The sequence below is a fragment of the Juglans microcarpa x Juglans regia genome, chromosome 1D (assembly GCF_004785595.1).
Source record: "Juglans microcarpa x Juglans regia isolate MS1-56 chromosome 1D, Jm3101_v1.0, whole genome shotgun sequence".
Classification (NCBI taxonomy): Eukaryota; Viridiplantae; Streptophyta; class Magnoliopsida; order Fagales; family Juglandaceae; genus Juglans; species Juglans microcarpa x Juglans regia.
The window spans coordinates 33,650,393-33,664,796 of NC_054594.1; the positions used below are offsets into that span (position 1 = coordinate 33,650,393).

The window sequence follows — 14,404 nt, forward strand, 5'->3', positions numbered from 1 at the left end:
ACTGAATCGGGTCAGGACGAAATGTCAATTTTTGGTTCGGGTCAGATCGGGTGAACAGCTCTAAGCAGAAGTAAGACCTTACAATCCACACCTAAAGAAGCTTGATCTTAAAACCATTACTGGGTATTTTGTGGGCTATTGTATTGGCTCAAGAGGCTCCAGATTCTATTGTCCTTCTCGTGCAACTAAAATCATTGAGTCGGATCGAGCTGTTTACTTTGAAGATGATATTAGTTATGAGCATTCAATGCCACAAGAGATTGCATTTAAGGAAGAACGTGTCATTGTCTCGGTACCTATTATCTCTCCATCTATAATTTTACTTTCGCCTATAGAGCACCCTGTTGCCATTAATCAAGAACCCATTATTGACAATAGACCTACTATCGTTGAAGGGACAACTAATGATGCTCATTTGAGGAGATCACAGAGGACACATAGACCTTCAATCTCTGATGATTATATGATTTATTTGCAAGAGCATAAGTTTAGTGTTAGAACATCTATTGATCTGGCTTCTTTCCAGGAGGCCGTTGATAGTCCCTAGTCTTCACATTAGGTAGAGGCTATGCATGATAAGATGAGGTCCATGTGTCAGAATGATGTATGAGATTTGGTTGAGTTACTGAATGGTTATAAACCAATAGATTGCAAATGAGTTTTCAAAACCAAACATGATTCTAGTGGCCAAGTAGAGAAGTACAAGGCTAGACTCGTTGTTAAAGACTTTAGCCAAAGAGAGGGCATTGACTATAATGATACGTTCTCACCAGTGTCTACCAAAAACTCATTTCGGATAATCATGGCACTTGTAGCTCATTTTGACTTGGAGCTGGATCAAATGGATGTCAAAACAGCTTTTCTTAATGGGCATTTGTCTGAAGAAATGTATATGAAGCAACCAGATGGCTTTCAAGTGAAGAATAAGGAACATATGGTGTGCAAACTAAAGAAGTAAATTTATGGGCTTAAACAGGCATCGAGACAATGGTACCTGAAGTTTGATGAAATTGTTACCTCTTGCGGTTTCAAGGAGAATCTTGTTGATCAATGCATATATTTGAGTGTCAGTGGAAGTAAGTATATATTTCTTGTTCTTTATGTTGATGATATATTACTTGCCGCAAATGATATTGAGCTTTTGTTTGAAACAAAACGCATATTGTCATCTCATTTTGATATAAAGGATCTTGGTGAGGCCTTTTATGTTTTAGGCATCCAGATTTTTCGTGAGAGATCTAGAGACATTCTTAGATTATCTCAGAAAACCTATATTGATCGAGTTCTAAGTAGGTTTAATATGCATTCTTGTTCTCATGGAAAAGTAGCTATTGTAAAAGGTTATAATTTTGCTTAAGTCTTAATGCCCTCCGGATGATATTGAGAGGACTCAAATGCAAATAGTTCCCTATTTGTTGGTTGTGGGTAGTTTGATATATGCTCAAGTATGTACACGGCCTGATATTGCTTATGTTGTTGGTGTACTTGGAAGATACTTAAGCGATCCTGGTTTGGCTCATTGGAAAGCTGCAAAGAAAGTACTTAGGTATTTGCAAGGCACTAAAGATCTAGTGCTTACATATCGGCAATCTAACATTCTTGATGTAGTTGGATATTCTGATGCCGATTTTGCGAGTTGTTTATATGACAAAAGATCCACTTCTTATTATATTTTTATGATGGCAGAGGAGCTGTTTCTTGAAAAAGTGTCAAACAGACACTTACAGCTTCCTCTACAATGAAGGTAGGGTATGTAGCTTATTATGAGGTTACATGTCATACTACATGGTTGTGGAACTTTATCTTGGGGCTAGGTGTTGTGAACACCATTTCGAGGCTGCTGAAGATATTTTGTGACAATTCTGCAGCAGTCGCTTTCTCTCGAAACACTAGGAGCTATTCTCGCTCCAAGCATATTGATATTAAGTATTTATTTGTTAGAGAGAAAATAGCCGAATCTAATATTTGTGTTGAGCATATTTCCACAGAGCATATGTTAGCTAACCCACTAACTAAAGATTTAGCTCCAAAACTGTTTCGAGAGCACGTGACTCATATGGGATTGTTAGAGTCTTCTATTCTATTAAGTTAGTGGGAGATGTATCTTTGTATTTATTGTGAGCACTTGGTTGCTACATTTCATTGTGCATATATTTTGTGTTAATTATGAAATTTTTTTGTGTTTGAAAGTGAGACACTATAAAATAGTCTCATTGGGCTTTTTTTGAGAATCTAGCAATTACTTTTGTGTTCATATGTGTGTTGTACTTGCATATTATTTGTTTGGATATCGTGATTGTAGGTACTTGTTTTGTGTTGTGCATCCTATCAGTGTACTCATAACTTGTTGCTTGCAAATGCACTTGATCTAGATTGTGTTCTTTGAATGCAAGTTCATATTCAATTATGTGTGGATGACTTTGCTATCCAAGTGTGAGTTTGTTGTATTTTTTTATGTGTGGACTAGCATAGTCATAATGTGAGCCCATAATAGACTGAGCTATTTAGTGAGCACTTGAGAAAGTCCTTACTCTCACCCCATATATATATATATATATATATATATATATATGGAGTCGGCCCATTAGACTCCATGAGAGCCATTTTTGTATTAAGAGAGAATAGAGTAAAAGTCTCCTCAACATACAAACACCAGATTTTTTTGAGATACACGAAAGTAATTGCAAGCTCATCTTTTAACCATGGAGGAGGTATGTTTTCTTTTATTCATTAGTTTAAGCATGTTATGATAATAGACAGACATGGTCTTATTTATATGTTTCATCACACTCTCCATATCTCAAACCATCAACAATCCATAGCCACTCTCCCATCTCAAACCACGATGTAACACCTCAAAGGCATCAACGACATGAAAACCAAACACCCACGTAAACATGAACCATAAACAAGAATCAAGATAGAAAGATTTGTACGAGAGAAGAAAGAGAGATTACATGTATCATGCATGTGGTGCCACCTGATGAGGAGAGCTTAAGATGGCAACACATATGGTTGAAACTCGGAGAGGAAAATACCTTGGCTCTATTTTGCATCTAAATTTAAAAAATAAAAAATAAAAAAACTGAAATGGGATGGAAATGAAAAGGAAGCTTAATTTATGTGTATATTAAGTAACATAAATAAATCTATTTGGTTAGTACAATGATTTATCAATTTATTTGAATTATGATTTCTAATTATAGTTATTTTATTTTAAGCTAGCGTGTATAACATACTATCTACGTCAACTTTAATTTGGAAAATTCATATTTTAAGATTTATTTTACAAGTCAAATTATGTTATGTAAGTATTTTACTAGTCGTATTTTATATATCGACTTGAGAATAGATATTTTCTTATTAATATATTTTAAACGACCTTTTATTCAAATGTTTGATATACAAAAAAGGACCTAAAATTATTTTAATAAATATGTATAAATAAGAATAGAAAAGATAAAGAGGAAAGAGTAGTAAAGTTTAAAAGAAAAAGAAAAAGAAAAAAAAAAAAAAGGATGAAAGAATAGTAGTATGATAAAAATTAAAATTAACCATTTGGTAACCAAAATACTGAAAAAGAAGAGCAGGAAGGCTGTTAAAGCCCTGCATGATCGGGCGATCTACAGCATGCTCTAGCTCCGTCGATTCGTCCACAGAAGTAGCAAATCCAAAACACATACGCACTGAGAAATTCGAGAAGCCGATCGGAATCGATCATGTCTTTCTCCTTCTTCAAGCCGTCGCGGCCTAGATCCCCACAGGAGGTCGCCAAAGCCATCAAGGACAGCCTCACGGCCCTAGACACCAAGACCGTCGTCGAAGTTAAAGCCCTCGAAAAGGTCTCCCTCTCTATCTCTCACCCAAAATTGCCATTATTACATTCCATAATAATTCGTGCTCCTAATGTCAATTAAGCGATTTATTCAACACATATCGGCAAAATACCGCTATGGTGATGGAATTTACTTTCCTTTCGGGGTTGTTGTTTGGATTAGTTTGTACGAAAAGGCATTTGTTGTCTCTATCTGCTGCGTAAACGATACATAAAAGGCGAAAAAATTGGTTTATATTCCTATAAAGCAAACATTGTCTATTGAGGAAGATTGAATTGTTAACAATGCACACCTGTTACTTCTTGCATATTGACTTGCATACGAGTCGAGTCCCAGTAAGTTTTTTTTTTTTTTTTTTCGGATTATGATGCTTATTTTGCATTCAAGGCACTGGAAGAAGTCGAAAAGAATTTCGGAATTATGAGGTGTATGCTTTGCGGAGAAGGGGATACCGAACCCAATGCGGATCAGGTTACACAGTTGGTGCAAGAAATATGCAAGGAGGACATTATTGCTCTTTTGGTTCACAAGTTAATGATACTAGGATGGGAAGTAAGTGTTTTCTTCTTCCTCTTCTTCTTTTCCCCACTGGAATATTAAACATTTTGACATGTGGCTTCACTGATTTCTCACATTGATGTAGTGTTTTCAACACAGGCAAGAAAGGATTTAGTTTACTGCTGGTCCATACTGTTGAAACAGAAGGTTGGCTCCGCGTATTGCTGCGTGGAATACATTGAAAACCATATGGAGCTACTAGACTTTATTGTCGTGTGGTAAGGTTATTCAATCCTTTTCCTGAATTTTTTATTGATCTTTTTATTTGTCATATTAATTTTCTGTGCTTCATGCACATTGGATATACATACATTGCCAATAAAGAAAAAAAGCAAATTGAGTTTCCACTATTTCATGGAGTGGCCGTGGTAATTTCATAATTTCTAAGTCCGTCTGACTATAGTCAACTAGAATAATGTTATTTGGAAAACCTTGTTGCTAATTCTTGCGTTATTTAGAAAACCTTGTTGCTAATTCTTGCGTTGTTTACTTACCACTACATGTATATTCCTTCAATTTACTTACCATCCAGTGCAATGCACTTACCATGTGGTGCTGTGTACCTACCTTTCAGTGCTGTATTATTACTGATATTAAGTGGATATTTTTGTATATAACATGTTATTATAATTTTCTACCAGTTATGATAACAAGGAAATTGCTTTGACTTGTGGAAATATGTTGAGGGAATGCATCAAATTCCCAACACTTGCAAAGTAAGACATTCAAACTTTTCTTATATGTTGCCATTACCATCATCATTACATTATGATCACCACCATCACCGTCATTATGTTTGATGCTTCATTTTGATTATGGTCTTTTGAGGCATATATATTGGGAGATTTGTGAGATGATGAGGCTCAATTCCTAGTGCATGTGTAAAAATGCTAGCTGTAAAAAGCTTGAACTTTGTTTTGATGATGATAAGTTTTGTTAACGACTCTCGTTAGGATTTATGATCTGTACATCATTGTTTAGATAGGCTAAAATCTACTCGCATACAATTTGTCCTGTGGAATTATTGAATACTTTTTTTTTTTTTTTAATGTCTGGGAACCTCTCCAAGGCAAGGCCCGTCGGACCCACCCCTGCAGAGTAAACCCCGGTCCCATGCACCGCACTCTCGGAAGTTTCCCTACATGGAATTGGTTAAATCATTGGCTTTTCATCAGGAGTGTGGCCCCAAAGGATTGTTTGCACCCATGAGGTGTTGAACCTTGGACCTTGAAGGGAATGATACCCAAGACCAAGGCCTTCACCACAATACTTTAACTGCAATTTTTATATCAAATGTGAGCTTGTTATCATCACACAACTTTGCTTAGATTTAACTATGACAAAGCCTGAGCCTTTTGTCTAAAATTTAAAGACTACCCTAAACTTGGGAGTGTAGTTTACGTACTTCTTAACATAGTTAACAGGTACCAGAAATTGAAAGTGATAAGCTTTTTCCCACCACTTCTTATTGAGGACCGATGTTTTCTGAATCCATTTTATGATATCTACCATAAATTTTCAACCTTTCCCTTCTTGTAGAGCCTCTAGCTCACCAGGTATATTTTTAAGTCTCTGTTATATGTGTTCAAGCTTTTATAGACAAATACGACTTTCATCACCTTTCTCAGTGGCCTTTTCAAATTCAATGAATATTAAACATATTGGTCTTGGACCTGCAAAATGTAATGGGTTTAGTTTTCCAGAGGAGCATTCAAGTATATGGTAGTTTGACCACTGACCTTTATATTCAAGGGTACCCTCTCTTTTATAAGGAGGAGGTCTAGCGTTGAACCCATTATTTCTGAGACTTATAAGGTTCAAGATTCTTCTATTTTATTTTTGAGAAGAATGAAGAAAAAAAAAGATTTGGTTGTTGCAGTATGTAGTTGAATGAGCAAAGTGGCATAGCTTCAGAAGTTGAGGTTTCTCATTCGTGTTAAAATTTTGTTATACAGTTATATGAAATTTTGAAAGTTAATTGTATTGTAATGGCTTTGTTAAGTAAAAAGGGGTTTTGTGGTTGTTGCTTTTGTTGGGTAATGTTGGTTTTGAGGCTGTCTTAATTTGTGCAAGTGAGTTTCATTTTTGTTTACACATTTACATTTGCTAGTGATTTTTCAGATACATATTGGAGTCTGCAAGCTTCGAGTTGTTCTTCAAATTTGTGGAGTTGCCTAATTTTGATGTTGCTTCTGATGCATTTTCTACCTTTAAGGTCAGATTATGAATGTTTAAGTTTGTATATTCTTTTGTGTTTACCCATTGAATATCTTAGTCCTTTTCTTTGCTAGTTCATTATATTTCCCTAAAGAAATTTTTGGCAGGATCTGCTTACTAAACATGGAACCGTGGTCTGTGAATATTTGACTGCTCATTATGATGAGGTTTGCTCGCTCCAAATCTTTCTTCCTCATTATGAACAAATCTAGGCAGTGGTATATATTGCTTGGAACTTCTAATGGGCTCTTTTAATAAGTATTTTATCCCTAGGCTATCTGCTTGACCATGAAGCTTTTTGGAGGATAATCTAAATTTTCTTAATTCATTGTTTTGGAGACAATCAAGTGCACCTACCCTGATATTGTGCACCTGCACGGCGTAGGCAGTGAACATAGCTTTGTTAAAAACTTATTTTCGCATATTTACATTTATTATTCGGCTTATCTATAGGAGATTCTCTTTGCAGTTCTTTGGTTCATACGAGAAACTCTTGACATCCACTAATTATGTGACAAGAAGGCAATCTTTGAAGGTAGTTCTCATCATAGTTTTCCAGTCATGTTCTCTGCTATTCTCTTGACCCATAGATGTGTTAAGAATAGACTGCTCATGAATTTTAGCTTCTCTCGGATTTTCTTTTGGAGCCTCCAAATTCCAATATAATGAAGCGCTACATTTTAGAAGTTCGGCACTTGAAAGTAATGATGACATTACTAAAGGTATAGTACTTTTATCACATCCTTTGTCCTCTGTTTCTTTTGGTATTATTTGTTTAAATGCCCATTCATGACCAATGGGCAATGCTGTAAATTCTTGTATGGATGCTTGAGAGTTCGGTTGCTGAGAATAGAATTTCAGTTTTATTCAACTAAACAGTATTCACATCATTTTCATGTTCTTTTGCCTCTTTTGCTCAGCTTTCCTTGTCTCATATTTCTAGTTTACATGCATACAGTTTAATTGCTGTTGCTGTTTATACTGATATTCATATCGACATCAAGACATGCACTTTCTGCTGCTTATGGCAAGATATGAGATCTTATCAATTATCCAATTCCATCCTTAGATTTGTCCTCACGATACAAATTAAAGTATCAACTACCTTAGCGTGGATGGGTTTAGGTGCTCAGTAAAATTTCTGCTTTTTAGGAAACTAAATTAATAGCTTTATCTTGAATATGAACTTTAGATGTATCACATCCACCGAAACCTTTCAAGCATTGTTTTTCCCCTTTATTTGCCCAGTCTGATTACATTGTCCTATTCTGCCTCCTGGGTTGATTCGAACTTTGAGTTGATAGGGTTAAATCTTGGTAAATTGACGGGAAGCCCAATCTATAATAAAATAGCTTTCCAAGTTCTGTATCATGAAAATTACTGAATAATACATGTATGTAAGAGTTTCTTCTCATTGCTTTGAATTTTTTAATTGTCTGAACAGGATTCAAGCAAAAATATCCAGATATCTGCTTTCCACATTTTCAAGGTGCTTAAATTTGTTTCCTTTCTTGTATTGTATCTGTAGTTGCAGAGCATTAGCATTGGTCTATGCATATGCATATGCAAAATCACCTCTTTTGCATATCCACTTTGCCATTCAAGTAAAATTCCCACATTGGCTTATGTATATTTGAGACAAAATAATAATAAAATATTATTATTTTATTATTATTAATTTTTTGCTAAAATCAATTTTTTTATATATATTTTGCAATTAGCATCCACTACATACATTTGACATTAATAATACAAATGCAATAATAAAAAATATAATTTTTTATATATTATTTTAAAAATATAATAAAATGAAAAAAATATATACAATATATTATAATAATAAAATGAATGTGCAAGTGAAAGTTTTTTGTGTTGTTGAAGGAGGGAGAAAATGCAAGGATTGTGAGAGAGAGTAGGAGGGGAGAAATAATTATTAAAATATGATTTGTAAGGTGAATAGTGGTTATCCAAATTTGGATAAGCACTGTTCATAGGTAGCTAAATATTTGGATATGCATTAGCCAATGTGGAGGATTTTAGGGTCATATTATGCAAATATGACTTTGCATATGCATATGCATAGATCAATGCTAATGCTATGCTGCTGCTTTTTTTTTCACGATCCTTCTGGTGCACTTAGAAAGTACCACTGGTGTCCTCTAAATGTCCACTTCTTTGACAACATATATATTTGGCCATTTGTTCAGAATTAGGTTCTTCTACTTTGCGTTACCATCCATGCTTCTCATTTATTTGTTTGTTTTCTAGGTTTTTGTTGCTAATCCTAACAAGCCAGGGGAAATAAAGGTTATTCTAGCAAAAAACCACAAGAAACTGCTGGAATTGCTTCACAATCTTTCTGCTGGCAAAGGTTATTATATCGTTTTAGCAGTGTATCTTCTAGACAGCAGCAGCACATTGACTACTTAAAAAGGGGGCTCGAAATGGTCTTTTAAACTAGTCTGCATGAAACCTTCCTTTTCTTTTGTGGCTGCCACCGCTAACTTATCAATCTTTGCAGGTGCCGAAGATGAGCAATTTGAAGAGGAAAAGGAACTGATCATTAAGGAAATTGGCAGAGTATCTCGCTTACCAGTTCTTGAATGCTAGTTCATGTCTCCTAGTTTGTCGCTTTTCCTTCTGGTCTGATAATCCTATTCTTGAGGCTTAATGTCCATTCTTGTGTATTAATGGATCTTACAAACACTGTTTGATTTTGACCAAGAAGTAAGTAGATAAATACCTACAAACTAATGGAAGAACAGAATATGTGAGAGCCGTGTATGTTCATCTTGTTGATTCAAAATGCATTACTTTCTTAATATAGTCTGCTAGAAAACCCCATGTTGGGTATTCACAGTGATCGATTTTAACTGGAAATATATTGCTATGGCATTTAATGCATGCCCTTCACCCACCCCGATTCTTCCATGCTTATCTCTTGTCTGAAAGCTCGTGCCCATATGAACTTGCCTCGTTGACGGGGCATTCTACAGCCACAGCCATAGCCATCGACTATCAAAATATGGGGGGTTTGGGAGGGGAAGCTTTCGAGTCTAGAATGTGCCATGAAGTGCTGGCAGAGATGGACACTAATCAATCAATCATCCAAGACAAACACTTTATTTTATGGATAAACTTTTTGCATGGCAATAACAGATGGCACTTGAAAAAGGGTAGCCAAAACCCGATCTCGTGGGGCATGCCGTTCTACAATGTAGTGGCTTTCTTCTTGAGCCAATTAAAACAAGCAAAATAAACAAGCGTAGTATGGCAACCAGAGCGGAAAACAATCCACATAAGATATATTTACCATACATGATCAAAGCAAATGAAATACTACAGTCAGCACGTTATACATCTCACTCAGTAGTAAAATAGTCTTGGGAAGCATATGTTATCCACAACTATATCTTCAGTCTTGGATGATGATATGTAAACCACCACTAGAGTGATCAGCCAAGCCCCAGGCCGGCCAAGTATACGTCTACCCGACACAACTAATTGTTGGCCTGTCTCAGCATCCGTAAAATGGAAAGGAACAGGTTCAGGATGTCGAGATAAAGATTAACGGAGGCCCAAATGTACTCGTCATAAGTGTAGCGCTTGATTAGGTTGTCAGTGTCATAAACGATGTAGCCTGAGAAAATTATGGCACCAATTGCACCATAAATCGCAACAGATGTCGAGCCAAGCGGGAAGAACATCTACATGACAAAACAGGATCCACCAAGTCAGATCGATACCGCACATGGAAGTGCATGTGATTATGTTTCAGGTTTAACTAATTAAGAACATGCCCAGGTAAATGAAAGCAGGAATCTGACCTGGATAAAACCAGTAAGGATAAGGACAAAGAGGCTGGTGAATAAGATTGGTCCAAGATAGCTGAAGTCCTTGCCCTTCTTAGATGCCCAGAAGGTGTAACCAGTTAAGGAGGAAACAACAGCTGAGGTTAAAATTAATGCTTCAAGCACAAGTTTTCCTGCAGGCACCCAATGTAAGAGGATAGTCAGATCACCACCCTAAGAACCTGTATTTCATCCTAGAATCTCAACAGGCAATTTAAAGGGGCAAAGAAATATACTGACCATCCGTGTTCGCACAGCTTACACCAACTGTGAGGCTCAGCGACATGGTGAAGAGTCCAAGGAAGATAAAGTTCAGGGGATGCTTTTGTTGATACATATACAGGGGCCACAACACTGCAAATACTTGGATTGGTTAAAAATATGAAGGTAGCATAGCAATAACAAAACAAGACACAAGAAGGATCCAACCAAGTCCTCCAGAAGTGAAATTGACTAAGGGTAGCACAGCTGATATAAATTTGTTTACCGATAAAAAAAAAGTATGTCTGTAGAGCTCACTCAAAATTATACATAAAACTTCAACTGTACATATATAGGTTTGAATTATCCCCGGTGAGAATTCTATTAGCAAGAAAGCTCCAATTATCAAACTTCTCATCGGTGGGGGATTTTTTTTTATAAGAAAGAATTTTATTCATCGAATGAAATAGGTGAAGCCCATGCATACAAGAAGTATACAAAAGAAAACACCTAATTACATTCTATAAAGAAGAAAACGAAAACAGGAAATCATGAACAGAATCTCCATTAAGCATTATAGCTGAAAACCATTGACATAAATAAAACACAAAGAAATTCCAGATTTCCTCCATAGTTCGCTCCTTGTTATTAAAACATCTCTCATTCCTTTCCCACCAAATACACCACATAAGACACAAAGGAACCATCTTCCACACAGCAGCCACTTGAGGAGAACTTTGAATTCCAGTCCAACACACAAGCAGATCCACTACTTTCATAGGCATCACCGAAGCCAACCCAACTCTACTGAAATTCATATATTTTTGTTAAATCGGCATGAACCACAAAGAGGGTAGAAAAGGGTTTGGAAATCCTTTTAAACACTTTTTTTTTTTAATAAGTAGTTCTGTTAAACACTTATCTTGCCGGGTAGTAGAAGTCAACGGGATTCTCAAGTCCTAATCTAAGGCTTTTCCAATAAGCAAACATCGGATTGCAAGAAGTTTATATCGGGGATTGTCAAATGCCCATCAAACAGAGCCCAATCGCACACTCTTGTTGCAAGCCCTCTTTTCTAATAAGAAAACCATCTTTAACTCTAATTTTGCAAGCAATACACAGAATCATAATACCAAAAATTTTAAATCTAACTGCAAAAACCAACCAACCAAAACAAAATCAATTCACAAAATTCCCAGATCACCGGAAAATACGTACATACGCATAAGTAGGTGTGTGAACATGAATAAAGGGTGAGGAAAAATGGAATCCAAAGCAAGGATCTGAGGAGTTAGGTTACGTACAGACGAGGGGAAGGAACATGAGGAAGAGCAACAACCCGGAATTGCCCCGGAGGAGATTGTTGACGGCAGGGGAGAGAACGGTGACGGAAGAGACGATGGTGGTGAGGACGAGCTGAGCAGCGAGAATACCGTAGACCTTGCGGATAAAACCCCATCGGAGCTGGTTCTCGCCGGGGCTAAGACCAGGGTACAGGGTCTCACCGGACTCTAGGTCTACCTCTTCACCACCCTTCGTGGTAACACCCGCGTATCCGTACATTCTCTCACTCTCTCTGTTCTTTTGTTTTCTTCTCTTCGTGGGAAAGGGAAATAGAGGTGGTGGCCGTCGTCGTCGTTGCCTGTTTTGAAGATAAGTTGCGCTACCGATGTGGGACAGGGACAGACCACATACATTCACGAAGATTTTCCAGGTATAATTTCAAGATTTTAATCATTTAAAATAAATAATTTTCTCCCGATTAATTTCCAGGTATAATTTGAATTTTTAAAGAGAAAAATGTTAAATGTAGTTAAAAAAAATTTATAAAAAATTTATTTTTTTACATGTTAATTATTGATATGTTGAAAATTATAAAATTTAAATTTCAAATTTAAAAAAAAAAACTAACAAAATAAATCTTATAAATAAAAATATAAATAAAATTGTAAGTACACATAAAAATTTAGAAAATACTATTTTGACACTTCATATATTTTAATTTTTTTAATTTTTTTTACTTAATAATTAAGAAAGTAGTTATTATTGTATTAATATATATTTTTAGAATATTTTAAAATGATAAAAAAATACAAATTAAAAAAAATAAAAAGATAAATTTGTGCAATGCACTGCTCTAAAAATTTTAAAGAACAAAGTGTAAATTGTTTTCACTATTAGATCATGCCTATTTTATTATCTTTGAAATCTACACCCATGATCACATCCAACCAATGATTCAATCGATAAATCTAAAAATATATATATAAATAAATATATAATGCCAAGTACATTCAACGTCAACTGTAAAATCAAGGAGAATCGGTCGGTCTTAACGCGTTTACAAGGAGTTAATGATTTTATTTTATTTATTTATTTAAAGTTTTATTTGGGGTTGGTGTGGTGGAAATAATGAGTAAAAGTATGGTGGGAAGAGCAGAGGAAACGTTAAAAATCAACTTGGAAATGAATGTAACGTGCCAGCCAGCCATTTTGGATCATGACAAATTTCTAAGCATTCTCGGAGTTGCAGAACCATTTTGGATTGTTTGTTTTCTTCTTTCAATTTAAGGTAAGGCCAACCACAGGATTTGGCGGCTTCTTCCTGTGAAATTCAAAACAAATGCACAAGTTACGCCCGAGGAGATATTTTAAATAGTAATAAAAATTTTTAAATTAAGGTAAAATGAGATAGTTTGTAAAAAATGTATGTTTGGATAGTGAGATAAAATGAGATAGTTTTAACTTTTTGAGATTGGATAAAAAAAAAAAAATACTAAAACCATAAATTGGTATTCTCAACTGGAATCCCGGCTGGTTTTTTTTACTTAATGATTAAGTAATTATTTTTTTATTGATGTTGTGATTTTTTAAAAAAAAAAAATTAAAAATGACAAATAAAATGCATGAAAAAAAAAGCAAAAAAGAAGAAGATAAATGATAGTTACAGCCGTGGAATGCGCAAGCGTCGTACAATTATTTTGAAAAAAGTAAATAAATATGATATCCACATGAAAAAAATTAATTTTTTAATAGTGAATTTCACTCTTTTTCAAAGCAACTGCACGACATTTGAGTACTTTACAACTGCATGTAGCATTACTAAAAAAAAAGGAAATACACAGGGCAGGATCCCAATCGGATCCCTCATATGTGAGTTTAGAAGCACTCTTTGATAAAGGGATGGATCCCACTAATGATTGAATAATAATTATGAATATATTAATAAAAAATAATATTGATCAGTAATTAAAAAATCTATCATAAATAAATTTAAATCCCAAAATATATTGGGAAGTTGTTGGATGAAATTACTTTATAATTCCAAAAAATAATCTCTCTTTTTTAAAAGATATTATTCTTAAAGATATTATTATTCTAAAAAATAATTTAAATCTAAAATATATTGAAAATTTGTTGGCCGAAATTTATAATTTATCTTTTTTAAAAGATATTTTTATCTATTTATTTTTCTATATATAAGAAATTCGTCAGTTTTTATTCTAGTTATAAATTATAATAATTTTGATTATTGTAATAAATAAGTATATGAATTATGTTGTAGATTTGTTTTAAATAATTTATTAATTTCGAAATTTCTGATAAAATCCCAAAAGGCACTTGTATTCAATTCTCACAAAATTATCAATTTCTTTGTGAAAATATATTATTCTAATAATGACTTATTGATTGTTCTATTTTAATCACAAAGAAATTTTTTTTTACCGTGGGATTCTTTTC

At 34.6% G+C, this 14,404-nt stretch overlaps 2 protein-coding genes across 3 annotated transcripts; one reads left to right on the plus strand and one right to left on the minus strand.

Annotated features, from left to right (window-relative positions):
* Positions 1-3,556: 3,556 nt before the first annotated feature.
* Positions 3,557-9,470, plus strand: LOC121242160 (calcium-binding protein 39). Of its 2 annotated transcripts, XM_041140062.1 has the most exons (11): positions 3,558-3,842; positions 4,224-4,388; positions 4,494-4,612; positions 5,036-5,110; positions 6,516-6,609; positions 6,719-6,778; positions 7,081-7,146; positions 7,235-7,333; positions 8,056-8,100; positions 8,880-8,982; positions 9,133-9,470. In XM_041140062.1, the coding sequence occupies exons 1-11, from the start codon at positions 3,720-3,722 to the stop codon at positions 9,219-9,221; spliced, it is 1,038 nt and encodes a 345-aa protein (XP_040995996.1). In that variant the 5' UTR covers positions 3,558-3,719; the 3' UTR covers positions 9,222-9,470. The 2 variants fall into 2 exon arrangements, with proteins under 2 accessions (XP_040996000.1, XP_040995996.1); XM_041140066.1 differs by lacking the exons at positions 8,880-8,982; positions 9,133-9,470 and adding an exon at positions 8,700-8,842 and having other exon boundaries at positions 3,557-3,842; positions 8,056-8,140.
* Positions 9,471-9,713: 243 nt separating this feature from the next.
* LOC121242261 (BI1-like protein) lies at positions 9,714-12,313 on the minus strand. The gene is made up of 4 exons (XM_041140153.1): positions 11,968-12,313; positions 10,703-10,816; positions 10,439-10,596; positions 9,714-10,318 (listed from the first exon to the last, which is right to left on the minus strand). The coding sequence occupies exons 1-4, from the start codon at positions 12,224-12,226 to the stop codon at positions 10,112-10,114; spliced, it is 738 nt and encodes a 245-aa protein (XP_040996087.1). The 5' UTR covers positions 12,227-12,313; the 3' UTR covers positions 9,714-10,111.
* Positions 12,314-14,404: the final 2,091 nt, after the last annotated feature.